Genomic DNA, 26235 nt, shown 5'->3' on the forward strand with positions numbered 1-26235 from the left:
ATTTTATAACATTAGCTATTGTAATACATTTTTAAAGCAGTTAATGATATTAGGAAAGCTAATTCTTTACATTTTTATCCAGAAATATCAAATTTATTTGAAAGGATGATTTCATTTAAATCCTAATATATGCAATGTGCAAATGGTGGTAGAGAGGAAAAACAATAAACTAAAGGTCCTGCCCTCAAGATGCTTATAATTTATGGAGTAGATATGGGAAGAAATAAGAAATGTACACAAAAAAAATTACAAGTTAGAATATGTGAACATGAAAACATTTTAGGGTCCTGAGACAGATGAAGGGGAAGTTGCTCCATCTAATTCTTTCTGGAAGGTACATAAGGCTTATTTAGGCTTGATGTCAGGAAAAAATTAGAACAGAATTGTCCAGAAGTGGAGTTGGCTATGTTAAGAGGTGGTGGATTCCTACTTATTGGAGATTTTTGAGCAGAACCTTAATAACTACTTGGGAGCTATGTTATATAAATAAATGTTTATGTTATATGAATAAATATTCTATAAGTATTCATCAAATAAATTCCTAGATTTCTATCTGATATTTATTGGTCTCTTCCAGTTCTTATTTTGTAAATAGAGGAAGGTTCTTGAAAGAGGCAGCTTCCCCCCCCCCCCTTTAGTGAGGCAATTGGGGTTAAGTGACTTGCCCAGGGTCACACAGCTAGTAAGTGTTAAGTGTCTGAGGTTGGATTTGAACTCAGGTCCTCCTGACTCCAAGACCAGTGCTCTATCCATTGCGCCACCTAGCTGCCCCAAGAGGCAGCATTTTAGTTGGACTTTGATGGACAGAAAGGATGTTCATGGAACTGGGAAGGGAAGGGCATTCTATATTTAAGGAAATTATATTAATAAAATTATATTAATGAAAAAATATTCACAAAGCTAGAGAAATGAGAAAGCAAAGAACCATTCCCCAAACAAGGAGTAATTCATTTTACAATGACAAACTCTGTAGACAGAGGGAAAGTATTGTGAATTATAACTGCAGCCAGAATGTGGAGCACCTTGAATGATAGCCTGTGGAGTTTGATCTTTATGTGGTAGGTAGTATTGAACTTTTCAGCAGTGAAGCAACATGATCTTTTTACTTGTACACTAGGAAGACCACTTTGGTCACTTAGAAATGAACTCCATAGTTTTTGACTGGTAAGTACAAATGTGTTGGCATACAGAATCACAGAATTTAACTTAAAAGGAATAAATTTGATGTAATATATGATGCAAAGTAGAGTTTGCTTAAGGCCCCCCACATTCAAGTGACAGTTTTACAACCGTTCCAAATGAACACTTGACTTGGGAGGAAAAAAAATCTTGTGCTGTTCAGAGTATTAATAGCCTCTGTACTTTCTTTTGTAGGCAAGAAGCTCTCCTTGCTGCCATTAGTGAAAAAGATGCCAACATAGCTCTTTTGGAACTTTCATCCTCCAAGAAGAAGACCCAAGATGAGGTAGCTGCACTGAAACGTGAGAAGGATCGTCTGGTGCAGCAACTTAAACAGCAGGTATGACTAAAGGAACAGTGGTAATCAAATTGGAGAAGGGCCCTCTAGAGCTATGTCTCCATTTCATTCCAAAATGTTTCCTTCCTTCCTTCCTTCCTTCCTCCCTTCCTTCCTCCCTCCCTCCCTCTGGTTTAAAGTGCCATACGTCTCAGATAGTTCATTTCTAATTACATATGCCAAGTTGGCCTTTGTAAATAAATGAGCTCATCTTTATTACAGATCTTTTTTCTCTGAATCTGATATGTATGGTTTTCTAGAGAAGCACAGCCACAAGTTCCTAGGTACCTACCTCAATACATTTTGTGCTACTGCTGGATTAAGGGGGTAAAAAGTTATACCCTATCTGTTTACTCTAGAACAGAAGCTCTTAACCTGGGGTCCATGAACTTTTTTGCAAAAATATTTTGAATTGTATTTCAGTGTAATTGACTTCCTTTGTAAGCCTATTTTATTTTTTAATTTTAAAACATTCTTCTTGGGGGGGGGGGCAATGAGGGTTAAGTGACTTGTCCAGGGTCACACAGCTAGTAAGTGTCAAGTGTCTGGGGTCAGATTTGAACTCAGGTCCTCCTGAGTCCAGTGCCAGTACTTTATCCACTGGGCCACCTAGCTGCCCCTAAAACATTATTCTGAGGAGTCTAGAGGCTTCACTGGACTGTCAGAAAAGGTGAGGGAGGCTATATCAAGTAATAGAAAGTGATTGTGGTATAAAGAACAAAAGACATCATAAAGCAAAAAAAAGAAAGATGTATGATTAGAAAAAGTAAGAGCAATGTATAACGGATGAACTACCCTTATGCCACATTGGTATGTATATATAATGTCAAGACACCAGTCAACAAGCATTTTTTAAACACTTAATATATACCAGGCATTGTGCCAAAGACAATCCCTGCTCTCAAAGATCTTCTAATCTCATGGTGGAGACAACATGCAAATACCTATATACAAACAAGATATATATAGGAGAAATTGGAGAAGATCTTGGAGAGAAAGGTTTCTTGTAGAAGATAGGGTTTTAGCTGAGTCTTGTAAGACAGGAGGTAGAGATAAAGATGTAGAACATTCTAGGCAATGAGGAATAGCCGATGAAAATGCCCAAAGTTGGGAGATAGAGTTTCTTATATAAGGAGCTGCAAAGAGGCCCCTCTCAATATATTACAGAGTATACGGGGGTTAGTAAATTGCAGTAAAACTCGAAAGGTAGGATTGTGCCAGATCGTAAAGAGTTTTAAGTGCCAAACAGGGTATTTAATATTTGGTCCTAGAGGTAGTAAGAAACCAAGAGAATTTAGTGATTGGGAGTGATAGGTTAAATCTGTGGTTTAGGAAGATCAGTTTGACAGATGATTGGAGGATAGACCAGAATGAGGAGAGACTTGAAGCAGAGAGACTAGCATTAGGCTATTGTGGTAGTCCAGGCATGAAGAAATGAGGCCCTGCATTAAAGTGGTGACAGTATTGGAAGACTAAAAAGCCATATCCTAGATATGTGATGAAAGTAAAACCAACAGGAATTGGAAACATTGGATGTGGGGAATGAGAGGGTAAAGAGTCAAGGATGACTCTAATATCATAAACCTGAATTACTGTAATATAGTGTCCTTTAAGAGTAATAGTGAAGTTTGAAAGAAGGAAGGATTTCTGGAAGAACTTTAATATGTTGGACAGGAAACAAATAAATTTACCACAAAATTCTAAATTTAACTATATGGCAATTCTCAATTAATTCTAAATTCATATATACTTACTATATGTGAATGTCTCAAATCCTACAACAATATTATCCACTTAAGGGTGAAGCTGGAACAGTTCTGAGGGGAACTGTGATGATTTCTCCAGATTGTGCTTTTTTTTCCCTCTCCCATGCATGGTTTCACAATCCTACCCACTTACAATACATCTGGGTTTATATGAAAGCAAAGAAAGGAGATTTCTGCCAAAGACATTTTGATTCTTTAATTTCTCTAAGAGCATGTATTTAAAGCTTGGATGAGGGAGAGGCCTTTTGGAAAGAAGATATGGCATCAATGTTGTTTTAATTTAAAGCTCCTAGACTTGAATTGCAAGAATGTGTCTCCATCTAGAGACATTTCCTTACAGAATCCTAACACAGAATTAACTTGGACTAGGCTTTCCAGTAAATGGAACATCTGAATCCTGGTTGGTTGTTGGCATTCACGTGGGGCCATTGCCATCATGAGATGTAGGCGGGGAAAGGATTTAAAAAGTGGAGGTCATTATCTAACGTGGTCCTGATTTATTCACACACCACCCCTAGGGTAGTTTGTCTCTCTGACTCATTTATGGCAAAGCAGTCACTGGGGAGACTTTTTCTGAAAGAGGGAGGGTCAATGCAAGAAAACAGAGCTAAAGGTTGTCTAATAAAGTCCAGATGTGCTGTGGTGCGTGCCAGCCAGTATGTTCAGATTATAAGTCATGGCCTGCTGTGCTTGTTAAGCCAGCACCAGCAATGGAATTAAGTAAAACTAGAGAGAATTCTTTATGTCATTAATATAATCTATTCAGTGGCAGTCTTTCACAAGGTGATCTTTCTGAGTATTTTTTCCCTTTTTAAGTAAAGATTTTTATAATTTTCATATAATAATTGCTACAGTTTGAAAGTCTTGTTTTTTCAGTAGAGTTGTAAAATTTGTTAAAAGGTGGGTTAGAGTTTTAGTTAATTTCAGAGATTAGAAAGCTCAATGCTAAAAAGGTTCCTCTTTGTTTTATTTAGTTTTACTTTTAAAAATGTTTTGAAATTGGATTTGGATTTAACATCAGTTATGTGTAGTTATATCCTGACTCCTTCCTGATAAGTCCTCCTTTCCAACAAAGTGTCAGAGGATCTGAGTTCTGTGTCCTGTCTCTGTCATTTAATATTTCTGCAACTTTGGATGAGTGACTTATCCTCAATGGGACATAGTTTCCTTGACTGTGAAATGAAGTGTTAGGCTAGATGACCTCGAAGATGCCTTTCTGCCCTAAAATCTGGGATTTTCACAAGAAAGTAGGTCAAATGACCAAAAAGATAGAAAATCAACTGATTTTTTTTTCTGTGATTCTCGTGACCTCTCAAGATACTGTAAAACAATAATACACAAGGTAATTGCAGCTGTCTCCATAGACTTAGATATCAAGAACCCTTCAGAAATAACAGCCTAATTAATTAACAGCAGAGAAGGATAATCCTTACCATGTTTACCCAGCACCCTCTTCACCACTAGCCCCTAGACTCTGGCAGGGTTGTACAACAAGGACCCAGGGGCTTATGCTATGGCTTCCACTTAGCAATTCTCTTCCTGCTGATACAGTCTCTGCCAGCACATACTGGCCCTGCTGTCATGACGTTATTCTGTTAAAGTAAGCAATAATAATTAGTTCTTCACCCCACCCCACTCCACTCAGCAGTTTCTGGTTTAGAGGAGAATGTGAGGAAAATGAGGATCCACCAGGACTGAAGGTTTAGGGACTGCCATTCAGTGGGACTTAGTCCTATCCTCCCAGAAGTCACTGGAAGCAGGGACCATGGCAAAAAGTGAATTCCCCAGTGTGAGAGAAGACTGAGATAGTTTTGAGATCCTACCCTTAGAGGAATCCATCATCAAAGGGGAAGAGTCAGAAAGTGAGCAATAGAGTATTAAAAGGAAAAAATGACTGAAATGTCTAATGATCTCAGGAAGAAAAAAAAACTAATTTTAAAACCTTGGGCACTAGTAGATAAATCAACTGGGAAGACATTAATAAGAGAAGGTAAGATGCCGTTCAGAATATCTTACTAAGTCTAATTGTCTCTGGATAAATATTGCAAGCAAATTGGAAATGAATCAGTACCTGATAAGGTGGAGGACCCTGTACATTTCCAGTAGAGCATGATATCTCAGCATGATGTTTCCATTTGGTTCAAGAAACAAGAAGTGTGTGAGTGGAATTTATGACCTGCCAACCACAAAAAGTTGGCAGAATAGAAGAACTTGACAAGAAACAAAAGAGGAAAAAAAACCAATTGGAAATGCAAATACACAAAAGTGAAGGGCATTCTAAAAGAAGAAAAGCAAAAGGCTTTAAAAGAGCAAATAATCTGAGTACAAGAAAAACACATTGACATCAAATATAGGATGTGTAAAGACAACTAAGGTACCTCATCCAGAAGAAAAGTTTTAAAAAAAAAACAAACCTGACTTTTATAATGCATGAAATAATATGCATTATATAAGAAAACTACCCAGAACTTCTGAACACATTAGAGTATCCATTAAAAGAATGCAAAGTTCTCTTCCAGAGGAAAAAAAAATATTTAAAACCTGTGCTGCAAACTCCAAAACACATATTAGTTAACATTAACAATTTGAATGATAAAGAGCAAGTTCTATAAGTGACCAGAAGAAAGACCTTCATATATAAAGGAAAGGAAAGGAACTACAAATGGCAGAGTGCTAATCTATACCCAATGAAACCATATAAAGGAATAGAATAATGTATTTGGAAAAGCAGAGGAACTTGAGATACAACCCAAAGTGACATAAAGTTGAGCCAAAACGTCAATCAACCAAAAAGCATGATTGATCAATAAAGGATAATCATTTGAAGGATTTTTAAAATAAAGGTAAAACCCCAGACATAAGTAAATAATTTGCTTTGCAAGCAACTCAGGTAATAGAAACCCAAGAATAACAAATTATACAGCAACCAAAACAGGCACAAGTAATAAATCCCCCCCTTCCAAAAAGGGAGAAAAAAGAGGGGCATAGGGATTTTAAATTAATATAATCTGTAGGGGTTTGGTTACCTTTATGGACAGCATCCTGACTCAGGAGAAAGGTAATCAGAGTTCCTGGGGGCAGCTGATAAGAAGAAAGGTGGTAAGGCAAAAAGTTTTCTAAACTCTAACAGACAAAAAAAAAATGAAGGGGAGGAGAAGAAACTACTTACAGAAAGGAAAAAGATGAAGAATTACATATTTAGATAAAAGAAATAAAGAGAACTGAATTAGTATATTAAGTAAGTAAAATTCAAAATTAGTGAAAGAGGTGACAAAAGGGGGAAGGAGTTCAGGGTGGGAATTCATTCTGTGGGAACAGTGTTCCCTTAAGGTAGATTAAGGGGAAAAAAAAACCTGAAGAGAAAACATACTATCTTTACAAAGGAAAAAGAACAAAAAAGAAAAGAACAATATTAGAAACAAATGTAGGAAAACAAACTTAACTTTTATAGCTTTAAATGTGAATGGGTTAAATAATCCAATAAAATGAAAAAAGTGACATTGGATTTTTTTTTAAACCTACGATCTGTTCCAAGAAACACAATTAAAAAAAAAAAAGAAACGTACAGAGTAAAATGAGGGACTGGAACAAAATTTAGTTTGCATCAGGTAAATTTAAAAAGCAGAAATTGCTATTATGCTATCAGAAAGCAAAAATTAACAACATGAAAAGATAAATAAAAATAACATTTGCTGAAACGAATCATAGACAGAGCGGTATCAGTATTGAACTCATATGCTCCAAATACCTTAGTATCTATATTCATGAATGAAAAATTAACTGAATTTTGAGAAGACTTAGAGAATAATGCAACAATAGGAGACTTTAATATCCCTCTTCCAGTTTTCAATAAATATAAAAGAAAGTCAACAAAAGGGAAAATACAGAATCGAACAAATTGTTAGAAAAATAGAATTAAAGGATTGATTTGTGATATATTCTAAATGAGGCTACTGCCAAATAAACATTTCTCAAAACCATAAGAAACCTTTATAAAAATTGACCATTTATTAGGGAACAGAGATATGACAAACAAATGTTAAAATGTCAGACCATAATATAAAAATGGGGTAGCTAGGTGGCACAGTGGATAAAGTACCGGCCCTGGATTCAGGAGGACATGAGTTCAAATCCGGCCTCAGACACTTGGCACTTACTAGCTGTGTGACCCTGGGCAAGTCGCTTAACCCTCATTGTCCCATCCTCTTCCCCCCCCCCCCCCCCCGGCCCACAAAATCTCATAATGTAATAAAAAATACTGATCAGTTCAGGGACTACAAACAAAAAGACACAGACCTACCTGTAGACTTAACAGCAGAATCTTAGATAACAAGTGTATCAAAGAACAAATCACAGAAACAGTGAATGATTATGCAAAAAAAAAATGATAATGATGAATATACCAAATTTCTGGAATGCAGTTAATACAGTTCTTGGGGGGAAATTTAGATCCATAAAACATCCTTTAACAAAAAAGAAATCGCAAAAATTAAGTAACCGAATATGTACTAAAAAATTCTAAAATAAGTAAACCTAACGTAAGCATAAAAGAGGAGTTATTAAAAATTGGGAAAACAAATTAGATACCAAAAAAACCCTATAGAAGTGATAAAAATTAGAAGCTAGCTCTTTGAAAAAACTAACAAAATTGATAAATTTTTTGACCAATCTGAATAAAAATTAAAGGTTTAAAAATCAAATCAATAATACAGCAAATAAGGGGAAATTACAACAAAATTGGAAGAATTTTTTAAAAATTAGCAGAACCTACCAGTTCTTTTTTGTTTTGGTTTGGTTTTTTGTTTTGGTTTTTGTTTTTTGGTGAGGCAATTGGGGTTAAGTGACTTGCCCAGGATCACACAGCCAATAAGTGTCAAGTGACTGAGGCCAGACCTAAACTCAGGTCCTCCTGACTCCAGGGCTGGTGCTCTATCCACTGCGCCACCTAGCTGCCCAGAACCTACCAGTTCTGAAGAGACAATTATATGCTAATAAAACTAAGAATGAAAAAAAATAGAGGAATGGATTAAAAAATATAAAATACAAAGATGAACAGAAAGGCAATAATCCTGTCTCAGAAAAGAAAATAGAATTAGCTAAACAAACTTCCAAGACAAAGGGGTTGGAATTCCTGATCATGATGGAGAATTTTATGGAATTTTTTTTGTGTATGTGTGTGTGTGTGTGTGTGTGTGTGTGTGTGAGGCAATTGGGGTTAAGTGACTTGCCCAGGGTCACACAGCTAGTAAGTGTTAAGTGTCTGAGGCTGGATAAAAAGTTGATTCCAATACTACACAAATTAATCTCCAGAATTAAGAGGGTCCTATACTGAATTCATTTTTTTTTTACATATAAGGTATTTTATTTTTTCCATTACATATAAAAATAGTTCTCAACTTTTGTTTATACAAGCTTTACAATTTCAGATTTTTCTCCCTCCCTCCCCCCTCCCCTAGACAGCAGGTAATCTGATATAGGTTATATCTATATATCTATATCTATATACATATACGTATATATATATATACATAATAACATTAATCCTATTTCTGCATTAGTCCTGTTATAAGAGAAAAAAAGAGCAATGATGCAAAACCTCAAAATAGGAAAAAAAAAACACAACAGCACCAAAAACAAAAGAAATAGTATGGTTCATTCAGCATCTATACTCCACAGTTCTTTTTTTTTTTCTTGGATTTGGAGATCCTCTTCTATCATGAGTTCCCTGGAACTCTTCTGTACCATTGCATTGGTGAGAAGAATATAGTCCATCACAGTAGATCAACACTCAATGTTGATGATACTGTGTACAATGTTCTTCTGGTTCTGCTCATCTCACTCATCATCAGCCCATGCAAGACCCTCCAGGTTTCTCTGAACTCCTCCTGCTCATCGTTTCTTAAAGCACAATAGTATTCCATTGTATTCATATACCACAACTTGTCCAGCCATTCCCCAATTGATGGGCATCCCCTCAACTTCCAATTCCTTGCCACCACATAAAAAGCAGCTATAAATATTTTTGTACATGTGAGTCCCTTTCCCCTTTCCATGATATACTAAATTCATTTTAATGAGACAAATATAGGCCTAATATAAATAAAACTATGGAGACCTATAAACTTATATCTTTAATATTGATTTAAATATTGTAAATAAAATCCCATCCAGAAAATCTACAAACAGTTCATCCAATAAATCATACATTATGACCAAGTTGGATTTAAACCAGGAATATAAAGATCGTTTAACTTTTTAAAAAATAGCATAATTAATCATAATCAAAGCCAGAACTTCCTTAACCCACATGTTTATCTCAATAAATGCAAAAACATTCCTTGACAAACTAAAACACTTACTTTTGTTAAAGATAAAATCTGCAAAGTATAGGCAAAGCATACAAAGACTTTTATTTATTTTCTTATTTATTTATTTTGCCGGACAATGAGGGTTAAGTGACTTGCCCAGGGTTATACAGCCAGTAAGTGTCAAGTGTCTGAGGTCAGATTTGAACTCACATACTCCTGAATCCAGGGTCAGTGCTTTATCCACTGTACCACCTACTTGCCCCCTATTTTATTTTATTTATTTGGTTGTTTTTTTGCGGGGCAATGAGGGAAGGACTTTTTAAAAATATAAGAAGTATCTGTCTAAAACCAACAGGAGTACAAGGATACCCAGTCCCCTTGCTGTTATTTCTTGTTTCTGTAAATGTTATCAGTAGCCCTAAAATGAGAAAGAAATTAAAGGTATTACTATAGGTAAAAAGGAGATAAGATTATTTGCTAATGATATGATGGTTTATTTATAACAACAAATGGTAATAACAACAGCAGCAAAACATAAGAGGGAAAGTCTCATTCCAAATGTTTCCAAAATATGGGAAGCAACTCACCAGGGCACATAAGATACTTATTCTCTAAGAAAAACAAACAAACAACTAAATAGCTTGAGGAACAGTTTTTTCTCATTATTAGGCCGCATCAATACAACAAAAATGACAATACAACCAAAGTTAATTTGCAATTTTAATGCTTCACCATTCAAACTATTGAAAGAATATCCTACAGAATTCAATAAAATAGTAAAATTCATTTGACAAAAAGAAAAAAAGATCTATAGTAACAAGGGAAATAAATTTTAAAAGCAAGGATGAATAGAGAACGGCCCTTTCTGGGGAATAATACCTCATACTATATTATAAGAAGTAGTCATCAAAATCATTTGACTTTGGTTTAAAAATAAGAGAAGTAGATTAGTGGTACAGACCAGGCAAATAATGTAACTCAGTAACCTAGTGTTTGATGAAATAGAAAGCAAATTACTTAGGAAAAACTTAACTATTTGAAAAAAATGCCTTGGGAAAACTGGAAAACAATCTGGCAGATATAACTATTAACTATATAAAAGAATGTTCCAAATCACTAATAATTCAAATTTCTCAAAAAGAAAATTTCTCAAAGAGAAATTCAAATTTAAAAACAAATCTGAAATTTTATTTGCCATCTAACCATTTGGCAAAGATGCAGAAAGATGGGAGGAGACAGTATTTGAGTAGTTGTGGAATGATAGTTTCACTCATCCTTTGTTGATGGACCTACATGTATATCATTATAACCATTTTAGGAAACAATTTGCAATTATGCAGATAAAGTGACTGAAATTTCCATATCCTTTGACCAAGAATTTTCATTCCTAGGTTTATAATCCAAGGAAGTCATTGATAAGAAGGTCCCCATACATATCAAAATATTTATAGCAATACTTTTTTGGCAGCAAACAATTAAAAGTAAAGTCAATGCATATTAAATGGGTAATGGCTAAATAAGTTTTAGCACATGAATGTGATAGAATATTACTGCACTGAATGAAATGATAAATATAATGAATACAAAGCAGTGTAGAATGATTTACAATAAAGTAAGCAGAGCCAAGCAAACAAAATTCACAATGACTACAACAAAATAGAAAGAACAGCAACAAAGCAAATCAGTAGTGAATATTGTAAAATTTAAAAGAATGAGAATGACCCCAAAGAAGAAATAGTAGAAGGCACCCTCACCCAACTCTTTTGCAGAAATGGAAGGTCCATAGATGTGGTACATTGCATATGTTGTCAAGCTTTATTCATGTTCAGGCAAATATTGCAGTGAAACAAGTCACATGAATTTGGGGGGTTCCCAGTGCATATAAAAGTCATGTTTACACTATCTTTTAGTCTATTAAGTGTGCAATAGTATTATGTCTAAAAAATATCCAACATACATACCTTAATTTTAAAAATACTTTATTGCTAAAAATGCTAACTATCACCTGAGCCTTTGGTGAGTCATAATCTTTTTCTGCTAGAGGGTCTTGCCTCTAAGTTAATGGCTGCTGACTGATCAGCAATGGTGATTGTTGAAGGCTGCAATTGCTGTGGCAGTTTCTTAAAGATAATAATGAAGTTTGCCATATTGATTGATTCTTCCTTTCACTTGAACACTTAGAGGCCATTCTACAATGGTTATTAATTGACTTGATTTCAATATCATTGTGTCTCAGAGAATGGGGAAGCCTGAAGAAAGGAGAGAAATGGGGGAACAGCCGATTGGTGGAGCAATCAGAACACACATAACATTTATCAATTAAATTCACCATCTTGTATGGGTGCAGTTCATGGCACTCCAAAACAATAACAATACTAATATCAAAGGTCACTTATCACAGATCACCATAACATATAATAATAATGGAAAGGCTTGAAGTATTGTGAGAATTACCACAGTGTGACAGAGACATGATGTGAGCAAATGATGTTGGAAAAATGGTGCCAGCAGACTTGCTCAATGGAAGGTTGCCACAAACTTTCAATTTGTTTAAAAAAACAAATACACAGTATCTTCAAAGTGCAATAAAACAAAGCACAATAAAATGAGATATGCCTGTATTGATTAGTTTTGTTGGTTTTTTTTCCTTTTAAAACCATTATTTGTTATATTGAATAGCTCTCTTGAAAGCTAGAGTAAAAAGGATAATAGAAGAAATTTTAGTGATGTAAAAAAGAAAATATTTTGAAAATTTATTTTGAAAGTTTGTTTAACTTTGCAGCTAGGTGGCCCAGTGGATAGAGCACCGGCCCTGGAGTCAGGAGTACCAGAGTTCAAATCCGGCCTCAGACACTTAACACTTACTAGCTGTGTGACCCCGGGCAAGTTACTTAACCCCAATTGCCTCACTAAAAAAAGAAAAAGAAAAAGAAAGTTAAACAAAATCAGCCAATACCCAGGACCAAACAACAAGACATGCTTGATACTTGTAGGGAATAATTTTTGGCCCATCCCCTTCTCACTCTGAATATAAACTTACATATTTTAGTTTTAAAATGTAGTAATGTTAGGTTTTGGGGGGTTTTTCAGTATGGATTTTGTTGCTGCCCTCTCTGGAAGATCCCTATACAAGGTAAAGCACTAGTATCAATTTATGCCCAGGTAAGGTCAACCCATAATTAGATAAACCTCTAGTGGAGGAAGGAGTAATGTTCACCTTGGGAAGATCAAGTGAAAACCAGAAAGTCAGATTAAATTAATACCATTTTATCTGTGGTACACCCACCCAGATTAAGAAGCTAAAACAAGCATTAAGACCAGCAGAATTCCAGGACTTGGAAGTACATACTATATTAGGAAATTAAAATTCAGGAATTGTCAAGAATGTATCATTTGTCAACTTGATTAGGTTTTTGTATTTTGACTATTTATGTTGTTTACTTCAACCTGGCAGTGATGTGTCAAATGTAGCACTGGATTGGATCCACCAACCTTCTCCTAACTCATTTGTCATTATTTGGTATTATGCTTATTCATTTCTTTTTCTGTATTTTTCATGCTAGTTATGTAACTATCATATCCTTATTTACATAGATTAATTAGTTTGAAAGAAAGAATAACACTGAAGTTGCAAAACTACACCAGGTATAAATTGACCTCTGGGGTAACAGAGTTGTTAGTATGTGCTCAGTGTTAGGCATTATACCTAGATTTGCCTTTAGAGATCTACTAAGATAATTTGTTTTACTTGACTGTACTTATTTCTGGACTGTATTTCTCTCCCAGGGAGGGAAAGAGTCATTGGGTAGTAAATCTGCTTCTTTTTTTTTTTTTAAGTACATCAGTGGGGCAGCTAGGTGGTTCAGTGGATAGAGCACCGGCCATGGAGTCAGGAGGACCTGAGTTTAAATCCAGCCTCAGACACTTAACACTTACCAGCTGTGTGACCCTGGGCAAGTCACTTAACCCCAATTGCCTCACCAAAAACAACAACAACAAAAAGTACATCAGTGAAACACTTAAAAACAGAACAGGGGCAGCTAGGTGGCGCAGTGGATAGAGCACCGGCCCTGTATTCAGGAGGACCTGAGTTCAAATCCGGCCTCAGACACTTGACACTTACTAGCTGTGTGACCCTGGGTAAGTCACTTAACTCCAATTGCCTCACTAAAAAAAAAAAAAAAAGCAAAACAAAAACAGAACAAAAGAAAGGCTGCCATCAAAACATTGTTGTGATTCATTTATAATCTTTAGCCCATGGCAGCTTTTCTACTTTAGAATGATCGTGACTATAGAGAAGGGTTTGTTCCCTTGGGTCTTTGACTTGTAGGTAATTAAGCAAGATTATCAGCTTTAAGCTACATCACTCATGTACACGAACATGCATGAAGTGATAGGCCATTAGTATCTCATTGTCAGAACAGCCAGCCAAAAAGCCAGTTATGGAGTGAATGTACATGAGTGTGTGTGTTGTGTGTTTTCATTGTATTAGGTGAAAGAGGAATTTAGGAGGAGGAAAAGAACCACAGCTTGGAGGAAATAGGGGGATGGGATTTGACAGCAGTGAGAACACAGAGGTTCTTAAGTCTTGTTTAGCTTCTGATATTTCTCCTAAAAAATAATATTTGCACTAGAAATGACAGGAATATGGTTCCCAGGATATGTAAGGAGATAGATAGTAAGACATCATCTAATTGTTTTTTGTAAAAGACACCCAACCCTGATGAACTACATTTTGAGATATTACAAAGATCGCTGGAAGGGATATTTAAAAGATCATACTGAATATACAAGGTACTGCAGGTCTGAAAAAGAGCAAATATTATCTCAGTTTAAAAAATTAAAAAACAAGTGCAGTTGCATTCAGGTATAGACTAGAAATCTCACCTTCTATTCCCATGAAAATTCTAGAATGGATCATTAAAGAGATGGTTAGTGAACATCTAAAAGAGGAAATGATTATAAAAAGTCCACATGGCTTCATATAGAGTGGGTCCTTCCAGGTTAACCTCATTTTCTTTTTTGACAATATCACTAAACTCAGGGGAATGCTATAGATAAAATTTACCTAGATTTTAGTAAAGCATTTAATGAAATATTTCATACTATAAATATAGAGAGACATGGGCTTAGCTAGTGGATGGTACAGTTAGACAGATTTGGAACTGGTTGAATGACTGGTGTGAAAGAGCTAATGATTATATGTCAGATTGACAGGAGATGTTCATTTGAAGGCCCCCCAGGAGTCTTTTTGAGCCTGTGCTGTTTAACCTTTTAACTATGATTTGTATAAAGGCAGAAATGGCATATTTATCAAATTTGTAGATTGCACATTGCTGTGAAGAGATGGGGGTGCAGCTAGGTGGCATAGAGCACTGGCCCTGGATTCAGGAGTACCTGAATTCAAATCCGGCCTCGGACACTTGACACTAACTAGCTGTGTGACCCTGGGCAAGTCACTTAATCCCCATTGCCCCTCCAAAAAAAAAGAGAGAGATAGCTAATGCATTGAATGATATTTTCAATATCCAAAAAAATCTTGATGGGATAGAGCATTGCTTAACTCTAATAAGATAAAATTTAACAGGGAATATTCAAAGGAATAAACCCAGGGTTTACACAGCCAACAGCATGTAGGGTGAGACATTTTCTATATTCCCTACTAACTCCCCAACCTTCCCCCCTAAAAAAAAGAGGAATTATGCACCAAAGGTAAAGCAATTTTACCTGTTCTACAGAAAATAAAGCAAGAAGCTCATCAAGGTAACCTTATAAATTGACATCGTAGAATGTTAGTCCTTGATGTATTCATTCAGCACCCCTTTCCTAACAGCCTCCATCCATGTTCCAGCAGGATACACAAACCAAACAGTAACAATGAGTTGTACTTGGCAACCCATTCAGGCAATTTCCCTCTTGCAGCAGTCTCATCTAATACCTATCCCTGTCCTTCCCCCAGTGTCTTGTTGCAACAAGCCTCACACCTCAACTTTACCCAGCTACTTACGGAAGAGGGGGAGTTATGGGGGAGAGAAGTTGGGTTTCTTGCTTACTGGAATAGCACCTATTAGGGAACCCCAAAACTAAAAAATGGTACCCAGAACATCCATTTCACCTTCCCCCAAGTTTTGAAAAAATTGGCAGACTCTGACAAACAGAGAACTAAAGAACAAAGGAAACTTGGGCAGCAGGACAGCATGCAGATTTATACTGGGCCTGAAGAAAAGGAGACTGGATTTCAGCTGTAGCCAATCCTGTTTCCCTAGAAGTTTCTTGGAGTAGGGACTTAAGCTAGTGAAAATCAGATTCTCAACATATGAGGAGGCTGATACAGCTTTGAGATCCAGCCTGGTTAAACTCACCAATAAAAGAAGAGACAGTAAGTAACAGAAGAATAACAGTGGGGGAACCAATAAAGACCTCAAGAGGAAGAAAATTCAGTTAAAAACTTATAGTAGATAATTCAACAGAGGTTAGTAAAATTAGAAGGGAAGTTGAGTATCTAGACACATAAGAGATTATAAACCACTCTAATTAAGTATTATAAAACAAAAGAAATCAAAACTATTGAACCCTAATAAAATGCATAACCCTATGGAATCCCAAGAAAACATGGAACTAAAGCAGAATATTCCAAAATGGTTAAGAGAAAAATCAGAATCTTGAGAGAAGTTACAACGGAACAAATGGCAAAATTTCTGCACAGCAAAAATTACTGACATAGGAAAACTTGAATTCGTAGAGCCTCACAAAAGAAGAAAAATTATAAATAAAAGATTGAAAGGGCAATCTAGAAAAAGAGAAGCAATATTAACAGAACACTTCCTTCCTTCCTTCCTTTTTTTTTTTTTGGTGAGGCAATTGGGGTTAAGTGACTTGCCCAGGGTCACACAGCTAGTAAGTGTCAAGTGTCTAAGGCCGGGTTTAAACTCAGGTCCCCCTGAATCCAGGGCCAGTGCTCTATCCACTGTGCCACCTACCTGCTCCTAGAACACATCATTTCTATATCAACCAAACACACTGAACTCAAAGACAAGATAAATAGAGACAACTTAAGGAATAACCCTTGACATCAAAAAACCTGAACAAATTTAGAAAACAAAGCATCAATTGAAAGAATCCACAAATTGCCTTCAAAAAATTACCTTGTCGGGGACAGTTAGGTGGCACAGTGGATAGAGCACCAGCCCTGGAGTCAGGAGGACCTGAGTTCAAATCTGGTCTCATACACCTAACACTTACTAGCTGTGTGACCCTAGGCAAGTCATTTAACCCCAATTGCCTCACCAAAAAAAAAAAAATTTACCTTGTCCCTATGCCCAAAGGGTATGGAGCTGTGTATACCCTTTGGCCCAGTAATACCACTAATAGATCTATATCTCAAAGAGATCACACAGAAGGGAAAAGGACCCACATGCACAAAAATATTTATAGCAACTCTCTTTGTGGTGGCAAAGACCTGGAAATCAAGGGGGTGCCCATCAATTGGGGAATGTCTGAACAAGTTGTGGTATATGAATGTAATGTACTATAAGAAATGATGGGGGCTGGGGGGAACGGGTGGAGGAAAAGGCATTAAGTGCTCAGAGCTCCTGACACAATTTTTTTTTAATTGATGTCAAAATTTTAATTTTACATGTAATTTGGGAAAATAAAATTTTAAATTAAAAAAAAAAAAAGAAATGATGAGCAGGCAGATTTCAGGAAAACCTGGAAAGACTTAAGTGGACTGATGCTAAATGAAGTGAGCAGACCAGGAGAACATAGTACATAGTAACAGCAACATTGTGCAGTGATCAACTGTGATGGACTTTGCTCTTCTCAGCAGTAAAATGATCCAAGACAATTCCAAAGGACTCATGATAGAAAATGCTCTCTACATCCAGAAAAAAAGAACTGTGGAATCTGAATGCAAATTGAACCATACTGTTTCTATTTTTTTTTTTTTTTGCGGTTTTCCCCTTTCGTTCTGCTTCTTTCACAACATAACTAATGTAAAAATATGTTTAATGTGATGAACTATATCAGATTGCTTTCTGTCTTGGAGGGGGGAGGGAAGGGAGGAGGGAGAAAAATTTGGAACTCAAAATCTTATAAAACAAGTGTTGAAAACTATCTCTACATGTAACTGGAAAACAATAAAAAAACTTTTATAATTTAAAAAATAAATAAAAATAAAAGTGGGAAACAAATTCCCTTGTTCCACACTCCAAGATATATAGTGATTAAATTTAACAACTGCAACGACATAGAACAAATTCCACAAGTGACCAAAAGAAAAGCTTTCAAATATAAAGGAAAGGAAATTCAAGTAACACAAAACTGTCCTACTCCTATCAGAAAGGAATGGAATATATTCCAAAAAAGCAGGGATACTCACTCATTATGCAAACCAAAATGTAATACCCTCCCAACATGAGTGCAATTATCAGTGAAAAAGATAAATGTTCAATGAAAAAGTCATTTGAGTTATTTCTCCACAAAATAAAAAATATGTATAGATTATTCAGTTTAAAAACACCCGAAACATAAGCATTAGACAGGTAAACACAATTACCAAGAAAAGAATAAGTAATAACCCTATCTTTAAAGACTATTCAAAGGAAAGAAAACTAGAGACATTTGGGTTTGTTGGGTTTTTGGTTTTTTTTTGTTTTTTTTTTAAAGAAATAACAAAGGGACTATTAAGAAATTTCTTTATAAAAGGTACTTTAGGGACTAATGATAAAAGCAGTATTTCAAAAAATTTAAATAGTTAAGGTAAAAGAACAGACCTGAAAAACTATGGACTAAACCCTACAACTTCCTATACATATGAATAAAGGTATTTTGTGGGAATAAATTGCAGAATGGGAGGGTACATATGTGGGGGGAAATGGAAGATAGGAAATGTGTCATGTATCTCAATCAATTTAATTGTTAAACAATAAAGAGAAAATACTTTCTGTAGTTTCTCAGCAAGGAGGGTGACTACTGGAGAATGGGTTATTTGGCAAAGGACAGAACTAAAATGAGGAAAGACAGTTGAAGGTCTCCATTCACTAAGGGGAAGAGGCACCAACATAGATCATTTCCATGAGGACTAGAGATAGAGTCTGTAATGAGAATGGGTGACTTGGAGTAGGTCCAATATGTAAGGAGTTGGTGCACAAGAGAACACTTCCAGTAAGAAAATATTGTCCTTCTGTGGACATTCTACCTCAGAAGAAAGGAAATTGAAACTCCTAGGGGCATCCTAGTGTGATGAGAGGAAGTTGCATAGCAAATGGGAAAGAAAATTATGTTGAGGAAGGCAAGGAGTAGAAATGTACTATACAAATTAGGACACGAGGACATTTCATCATAGAACAAAAACTAGCCAACAAAAGGAGTTTGAAGAGAGGAGGATGGGGGAAAAAAAGAGAAGAATTAGATAACTAAATAAAAATAAGGGAAAGTTGAGGGAAGGGGTAGAGACTGAGGGAAAGTGAAGCTGTGGGGATAGGGTTGCCTTAAAATTAACCAAGCAAAGCACAAACTTCTGGCTAGTAAAGGGAACGATAATGACAACAAAATTCTTGCTAATTTCAAGCAAGAAATCTAAGCTATCTATAACCATATGAAAAATGTTCCAAATAACATATAATTAGAGAAATATGAGTTAAGCAACTCTTCCCACTGCAAAAAAAAGGATAAATTTTTGAACTTTCCCAAAAACTTACCTGGCAATATATACAGCATTCCATATGGCAGTTTCCCACTTCTCTGCCAAAAGGAAAGGGTTTTTTTAATTTGTTTTTGGTTTTTGTCATTTATTTTTCTAGTAACTGTAAAGAAATGTAAAACAAAGTGTGTGGAGGTTTTTACAATGGGAGATCAAGGATGGCTTCTGGAACAATGTGCCATTTGGATGGGGCTTTAAAGCATGTAATGGATGGATGGATGGATGAAAGAAGGAAGGAAGGAAAATGAAAAATGCATTAAGCCCCTTCCTATGTGCAAAGCTCTCAAGGAGCTCACATTCTAATACTGATAGACAATACTTAGGAGCTTTCAGCTATAGATCATATAAAGAAATGTGCAGTGGCAAAGTGTATGGTTATCCATCTTCTTTATTGCTATTTCCATGGATAAAACCATATCCATTGAACTATTTAATAATGACAAGAACTTTGATGATGAGAAGCTTATTTTCTCTAGTAGCAGTGGCTTGAATATCCACAGGTTTCATCTCTACAAGAGTTGTTCGTTTGGACTATAGTTTTGGAGAATGGACTGGTGTTACAACACCCCACTGTTTCCCCCCAGGACTCTTGGACTTAACCTGTGGGAAGGGAAGGAGTGGAGGGTGGCAGTTTGTCAGCAGTTGATATGGCAGGTGGGGTGGGCAAAAATGGACAATAAATTCCTTCTCCACATAGGTTAATCCCCTTCATGGATAAATAGGATAGAATTCTATAATTTGAGAGTTGGGACCAACCAACCAAAGGAAAGGGCCTTTAAGTCTTTCAGCGTTGTCTGTCTTGGCACTATTGGTTTTATTATATAAATTGTTCTCCTAATTCTACTCATTTCACTCTATCAATTCATACAAGTTTTCCCAGATTCCTCTGAAACCATCCCCTTCATAATTTCCTTGAAGCATAATGGTATTTCATCACATTCATATATTATCACTTAAGGAGTATCCCCTTAGTTTCCAGTTCTTGGTGGCTATAAATACTTTTGTACATATAAGTCCTTTCCCTCTCATTTCATCTCTTTGAGAGTGTAGCTCTAATATTGGTATTCACTGAGTGGAAGGTTATGCATAGATGAATAAAATAGTTTGCTTTACAGAATGACTGGACCAGTTCAGAGTTCCCTTAAAATACCTGTTGTCCCACAAGCCCTCCAGCATTTGTCATTTTCTTATTTTGTCAACTTTGACAATAACAGGTGTGCAGTGAAACCTCAGAATTGTTTTAATTTGCATTCCTCTAATTTTTGGTGACTTAACAGCATTTCTTTTCATATGAATATTTCTTTATTGCATAGATTTCTTATGAAAACTGCTTATTTATATTTTTGACTATCATTTGGGAAACATCTTTTGTTCTTATCTTAGAAATGAGACCTATATTGTAGAAAGCTGCTGCAAAGATTTTTTCCCCCAGTTTTCTACTTTTCTTCTCATTTTAGCTGCATTGGTTTTGTTTGTGCAAAAACTTAAATTTTATATAAATAAAATTAACTATTTTACTTCATATGATCCTCTATCTTGTTTGGTCATGAACTCTTTCTTTATCCTTACATATGAGAGATAATTTCTTTTATCCTTCACTGATTTTTTTTAAATGTTACCTTTTAAATCTAAGTCATGTATCCATTTATAGTTTACCTTGGTTTATGGTGTGAGATGCTGGTCTCTATCTGGGTTTCTGCCAGACTGTTTCCCAGTTTTCCCAGTGGTTTTTATCAGATAGTGAGTTTTTACCCCCAATAGCTGGGACCTTTGGATTTATCAAACACTAGCTTACTGTGCTCATTTGCTTCTGTATAGTGTGTACCTAATCTGTTCCATTGATCAACCTCTCTATTTCTTACCCAATATCAAACTGTTTTAATGAATAGCGGTTTGTGGTATAGTTTGAGATCTGGTATTGATAGGCCATTTCTTTTCCCATGTTTAAAACTTAATTCCCATGATTTTTAAAAATCTATAACTCGGGGCAGCTAGGTGGCGCAGTGGATAGAGCACCGGCCCTGGAGTCAGGAGTACCTGAGTTCAAATCCGACCTCAGACACTTAACGCTAGCTGTGTGACCCTGGGCAAGTCACTTAACCCCAATTGCCTCACTAAATAATTAAATAAATAAATAAATAACTCCACATGAATTTTGTTATTATTTTTTTTCTAGCTCTCTCAAGTCATCCTTTGATAGTTTGATTAGTGTGGTACTGAATAATTAAATCATTTTAGGCAACATTGTCAAGTTTATTATAGTGGCTTGGCCTGGCCCTGACAGTATTTCTCCTATTATTTAGATTTGTCTTTATTTGTGTGAGGAATGTTTTGTAATTGTGTTCATATAATTCCCATCTGTATTTTGGCAGGTAGACTTTCAAATATTTTATATATTTAGAAGTAATTTAAAATTAATTTCTCTTTATCTCTTACTACTAGATTTTGTTGATGATATACAGAAATATTAATCATGTAGGGTTTTTTTTAATATTCTGCATTTCTATTCAAGTTCTTAGTGGTTTAAAATTTTCAGTTGACTCTCTAAGGTTCTCTAAGTAAACCATCATATCATCAGCAAAAATCAGTAGTTTTATTTCCTCTTTCCTTATGCTTATTTCTTCTTGTCTTATTGCTGTAGATAGCATTTTGAACTCTATAATGAATAGTAATGATGATAATGGACATCTTTACTTTACTCCTGAGCTTATTAGAATCTAGGCTATCTCCATTAAAGATAATCCTAGCTCTTGGTTTTATATTTATTCCTATACTTTTGAAGTAATTTTAATAGGAATTAGTGTTGTATCTTGTCAAAAGTTTTTACTGCACATCTTGATTTAATTTTATGATTTTTGTTGTTCTTGTTATTAATATGGTAAATTATGTTTATAGTTTTCCTGATATTGAACCAGTGTATTCCTGGTATAAAATCAACCGGGTCATAGTGTATATAATCTTTGTCATGTGTTGCTGTAGGGTACTTTGTAATATTTATAATTTTTGCTTCAATATTCCTTAGAGATAATAGTCCATAGTTTTCTTTCTCTGTTTTGATTCCCTCAGATTAGGAATTAAAACCACATTTGTATCATAGAAAGAATTAGATAGGATAACCCTTTCTTTACCTATTTTTTCCAGTTTATGTAGTATTGGAATTAATTGTTCTTTAAATGTTTAATAGAATTCATTTATAAATCTTTCTAGTCCTGTTGTTTTCCTTTGGGAGTTCATTTAATTCAGTTCAATTCAGTAAGCATTTATTAAGTGCCACATATTGTGCTAAAGGCTGGATACGAAATGAGAAAATACAAATAAGAAAAAGAGCTAAGGAGCTTACAACCTAATGGAAGAAAACACACATAAGGAAGCTGATGGGGCAGCTAGGTGGTGCAGTGGATAGAGCACCAGTCCTGGATTCAGGAGGACTTGAGTTCAAATCTGGTCTCAGACATTTAACACTAACTAGCTATGTGACCCTGGGCAAGTCACTTAACCCCAATTGCCTCAACAACAACAACCACAAAAACCAACAAAACAAAAAAATTCTTTAAAAAAAAAAAAAAGGAAGCTGAAGAGGGAAGGGTGAGGTAGCCACCAGTCAATACTCAGCATTAAGGCATGGCTTTCCATGGATTATAAGCCAAGCAGGAGATGCCAATGGAAAATGGAATTACCCAAAGGATTGTGAAACCTATCTAAAGGAAAGCAGAATTTAATGTTTAATGTTCCACCCTCCAATTCTGAGAAGCAGAATTCATGGGGAACAGCCAATACAAGGAGGATCAAGTGTACTAAACAGAAAGTAGACCAGTATCACTATATTGCAGAGTTAGTCAATATGTGTAACATGTAAGAAGACTAGAAGGTAATAATAATGATAGCTAGTATTTATATAACACTTTAAGATTTGTGAAGAACTTAATATTAGTTCATTTGATCCTATATAATGGAGGAAGTGACCAGATTGTGAAAAAGATATGAATGCCAAACAGGAAAGTTCATATTTGATCATGTTTTTAATAGGGACCCACTAGAATTTATTCAGTAGAGAAGTGTATGTATGTCACATGATTTGACCCATGATTTAAGAAAATGATATTAGCAGATAAGTGAAAGATAGATTGAAACATGGAGAGATTAGAGACAGGGAGACCAATTAGAAGTATGTTGCAGTAGTCCAGGTAGTAGTAGGGTGGCATCTGTGTGAATGGAGAACAGGAGACATAAGCAAGAGATGTAGAGATAGAGACAACAAGGTTTGATAATTGATTGGATGTGGTGGGTGAGTGAGTTGAAAATTGCACAGAGATTGTGAATTTAGGTGACTGGAAGGATAAGGGTACCCTTAAGGAGGTTGAAAGAGGAATGTACTTGAGGGGGAAAATAGTGAGGTCTGTTTTGGATATGTTGAGTTTGACATAGCTACAAGATATCCAGTTCAAAATGTCCCTTAAACAATTCATGATGGAAGACGAGCTCAGGAAAGAGACAGAGAAATATATAGGTCTTGGATTTCTGCCAAGACAGTTGCCTGAACAGAAGTCAGTTTGCCCAACATTGATATCACTACTTCAGGAAGACCCTTGTGGAAGACAGTACTCTAATTCTTTTCTGATTTATAGTAGAAGCAACCATGTCTTGTGTGATCCTGTGATTCCTTGGTATTTGAACCTTTTATTTCCAGCTCCTTACTTTATTTTGTTTTGTTTTGTTCTTTGACTTGGTAGCTTTGGATTTTGCTTATGATATTGCTGAAAATATCCATTTAGGGGTTTCTTTCAGGAGGTGACTAGTGAATTCTTTCCAGTTTCATTTTTGCTTTCCCATTTTGTTATGTTTAGACATTTTTCATTTATGATTTTTTGAAATATGGCATCCAGGTGTTGGGGGGGGGGGGTTAGTTGCAATTTTCAGATAGTCTGATGATTCTTACATATCCCTTATAGTTCTTTTCAGGATCAGTTGTTTTTTATACGTATTTTCTTTTTTTTTATCTTTTGATTAAAATTGATACACCACTAAATGAAAGAAAACAATATTATCAAAATTGAAAAGGAAGAGGGAAAATCACAACCAAAAATCTAGAAATAGAGAACACTGCACAATTCTTTGTCAAGACAATTTTATTAACAAGCTATTTTTTTAAAGATCTTTTCCTGTATCTCTTATCAGCTCATCTATATTTGTATTCCAAATACCTAGCCCAATGACTGGTACATATTGGCACTTTAGAAATTGTAGTTTATTGGCAGATTGACATGTTTTCAGGGGAAATGTGTTCTTATCCTAGTTCTGTCAGTAAGTAATGTAGTTTGGGACAAGTCACTGACCTCTCCAAGACTCAGTCTCCTCATTAAAATTCTACAAATCTCCATATTTTGATAGATAAAATTTTGGTCTATTCTTCCGTTACCTAATCCAGGATACCACATTTGTATTAATTACTAATTCTTGTGATGGGGGAAGGAGAATGAAAGGAAGGGAGAAAACAAGTGTACGTATTGTTTGCAGCACTTTTTAGAAATGTTTTCTTTATGAAAGCAGTAATTTCTGTATCTTGAGATAAAACAGAAATCCTCTTTATCCTGTATCCCAACTCTCTTCTGAATTCCACAGAGAAATAAATTAAGTTTAGATTAATTCTTCTTGATTAGAATAATTGAAGTCCTGAGGTTGAGAAGCAAGAAAATGTGGAATCAGCTCTTCCATCTCTTCCCTCTGTCTTTCAATTCTGGATATTTGAATATACTTCTTCAGGGTTTTTATATAATTCTTCCTTTCCTCTTTACCTAGCATCAGACTTGATTTGTCCCTTCTGTTATCATGCTGTTGATTTTTATGATGCCCTGAGGAATTATAAGGTTTTGATTGGGATTACCCAATCTCTCTACAATCTCCTAGATTCAAATAAATCAGTATATGTTTCCTGCTACTGTCTCTGACCTTCTCTTTCTCAGCTTCTTTCTCTTTGTCAGGATTTCATGATTTATATCATTGTTTCCTATACTAGTTGTCCTTGGACTATAGATCCTATTAAGTATAAGTGAAACAGAAAAAGACTGGTTTGCAAGTCACCTTACCTACCTTGTTCTTAGCATTGAAGTCATACTCTCTCGCACATGCCCTTCATTGAGCTACTTTAAACTAATGAAGATAGTCAATGTTAAAAATTAATTAGAAGGGGCAGCTAGATGGCACAGTGGATAGAGCACTGGTTCTGGAGTCAGGAGTACCTGAGTTCAAATCCGGCCTCAGACACTTAAACCTTACAAGCTGTGTGACCCTGGGCATCACTTAACCCCAAGTGCCTCACCAAAAAAAAAAAAAAAAATTTAATTAGAGCAGCTAAGTGGTACAGTTGATATAGGACTGGGCTTGGAATCAGGAAGACCGAGCTTCCTGAGTTCAAATCTGTCCTTAGACACTTACTAACTGTGTGACCCTGGACAAGTCACTTAACACTGTTTGCTTCAGTTTCCTAATCTATAAAAGGAGCTAGGGAAGGAAATGACAAACCACTTCAGTATTTCTGCCAAGAACTGTGCTCCCCCGCCAAGAAAAGGGAGGCACAAACAGTCTAACGCAACTGAAATGACCAAACAACAAAAAAATTAATGCATTTATTATGTACCTAAGCTATTCCACTGATCAACTTTTCTATTTTTTAACCAATGTAAATAGTTTTGATGATTTCTGCTTTGTGGTATAGTTTGAGATCTGGAATTGCTTCTTACTCCTTAAGGTAATCCTTTAGTTGCTGTGGCTTTGAGTAAATAAATTAATTTAGGTATAATTGTTATTTTTATTTTATTGGCATGGCCTTGCCATGAACAATTAATATTTCTGCAATTTTTTTAGGTCTGTATTTCTATAAGAAGTATTTTGTATTCATATATTTCCTATGTGTGCCTCAGTAGGTGATCTCTAAATTCAGTAGTT

At 35.5% G+C, this 26235-nt stretch overlaps 1 protein-coding gene across 1 annotated transcript in view; it reads left to right on the forward strand.

Annotated features, from left to right (window-relative positions):
• ERC1 (ELKS/RAB6-interacting/CAST family member 1) overlaps positions 1 to 26235 on the forward strand; it is a 313654-nt gene that overhangs the window by 213495 nt on the left and 73924 nt on the right. Inside the window, exon 13 of the mRNA XM_043966008.1 lies at positions 1375 to 1519. Within this exon, the coding sequence (XP_043821943.1) occupies positions 1375 to 1519 (145 nt within the window). The remainder of the gene's footprint in view (positions 1 to 1374; positions 1520 to 26235) is intronic.

This window comes from Dromiciops gliroides, chromosome 5 (assembly GCF_019393635.1).
Source record: "Dromiciops gliroides isolate mDroGli1 chromosome 5, mDroGli1.pri, whole genome shotgun sequence".
In the NCBI taxonomy this organism is placed as follows: Eukaryota; Metazoa; Chordata; class Mammalia; order Microbiotheria; family Microbiotheriidae; genus Dromiciops; species Dromiciops gliroides.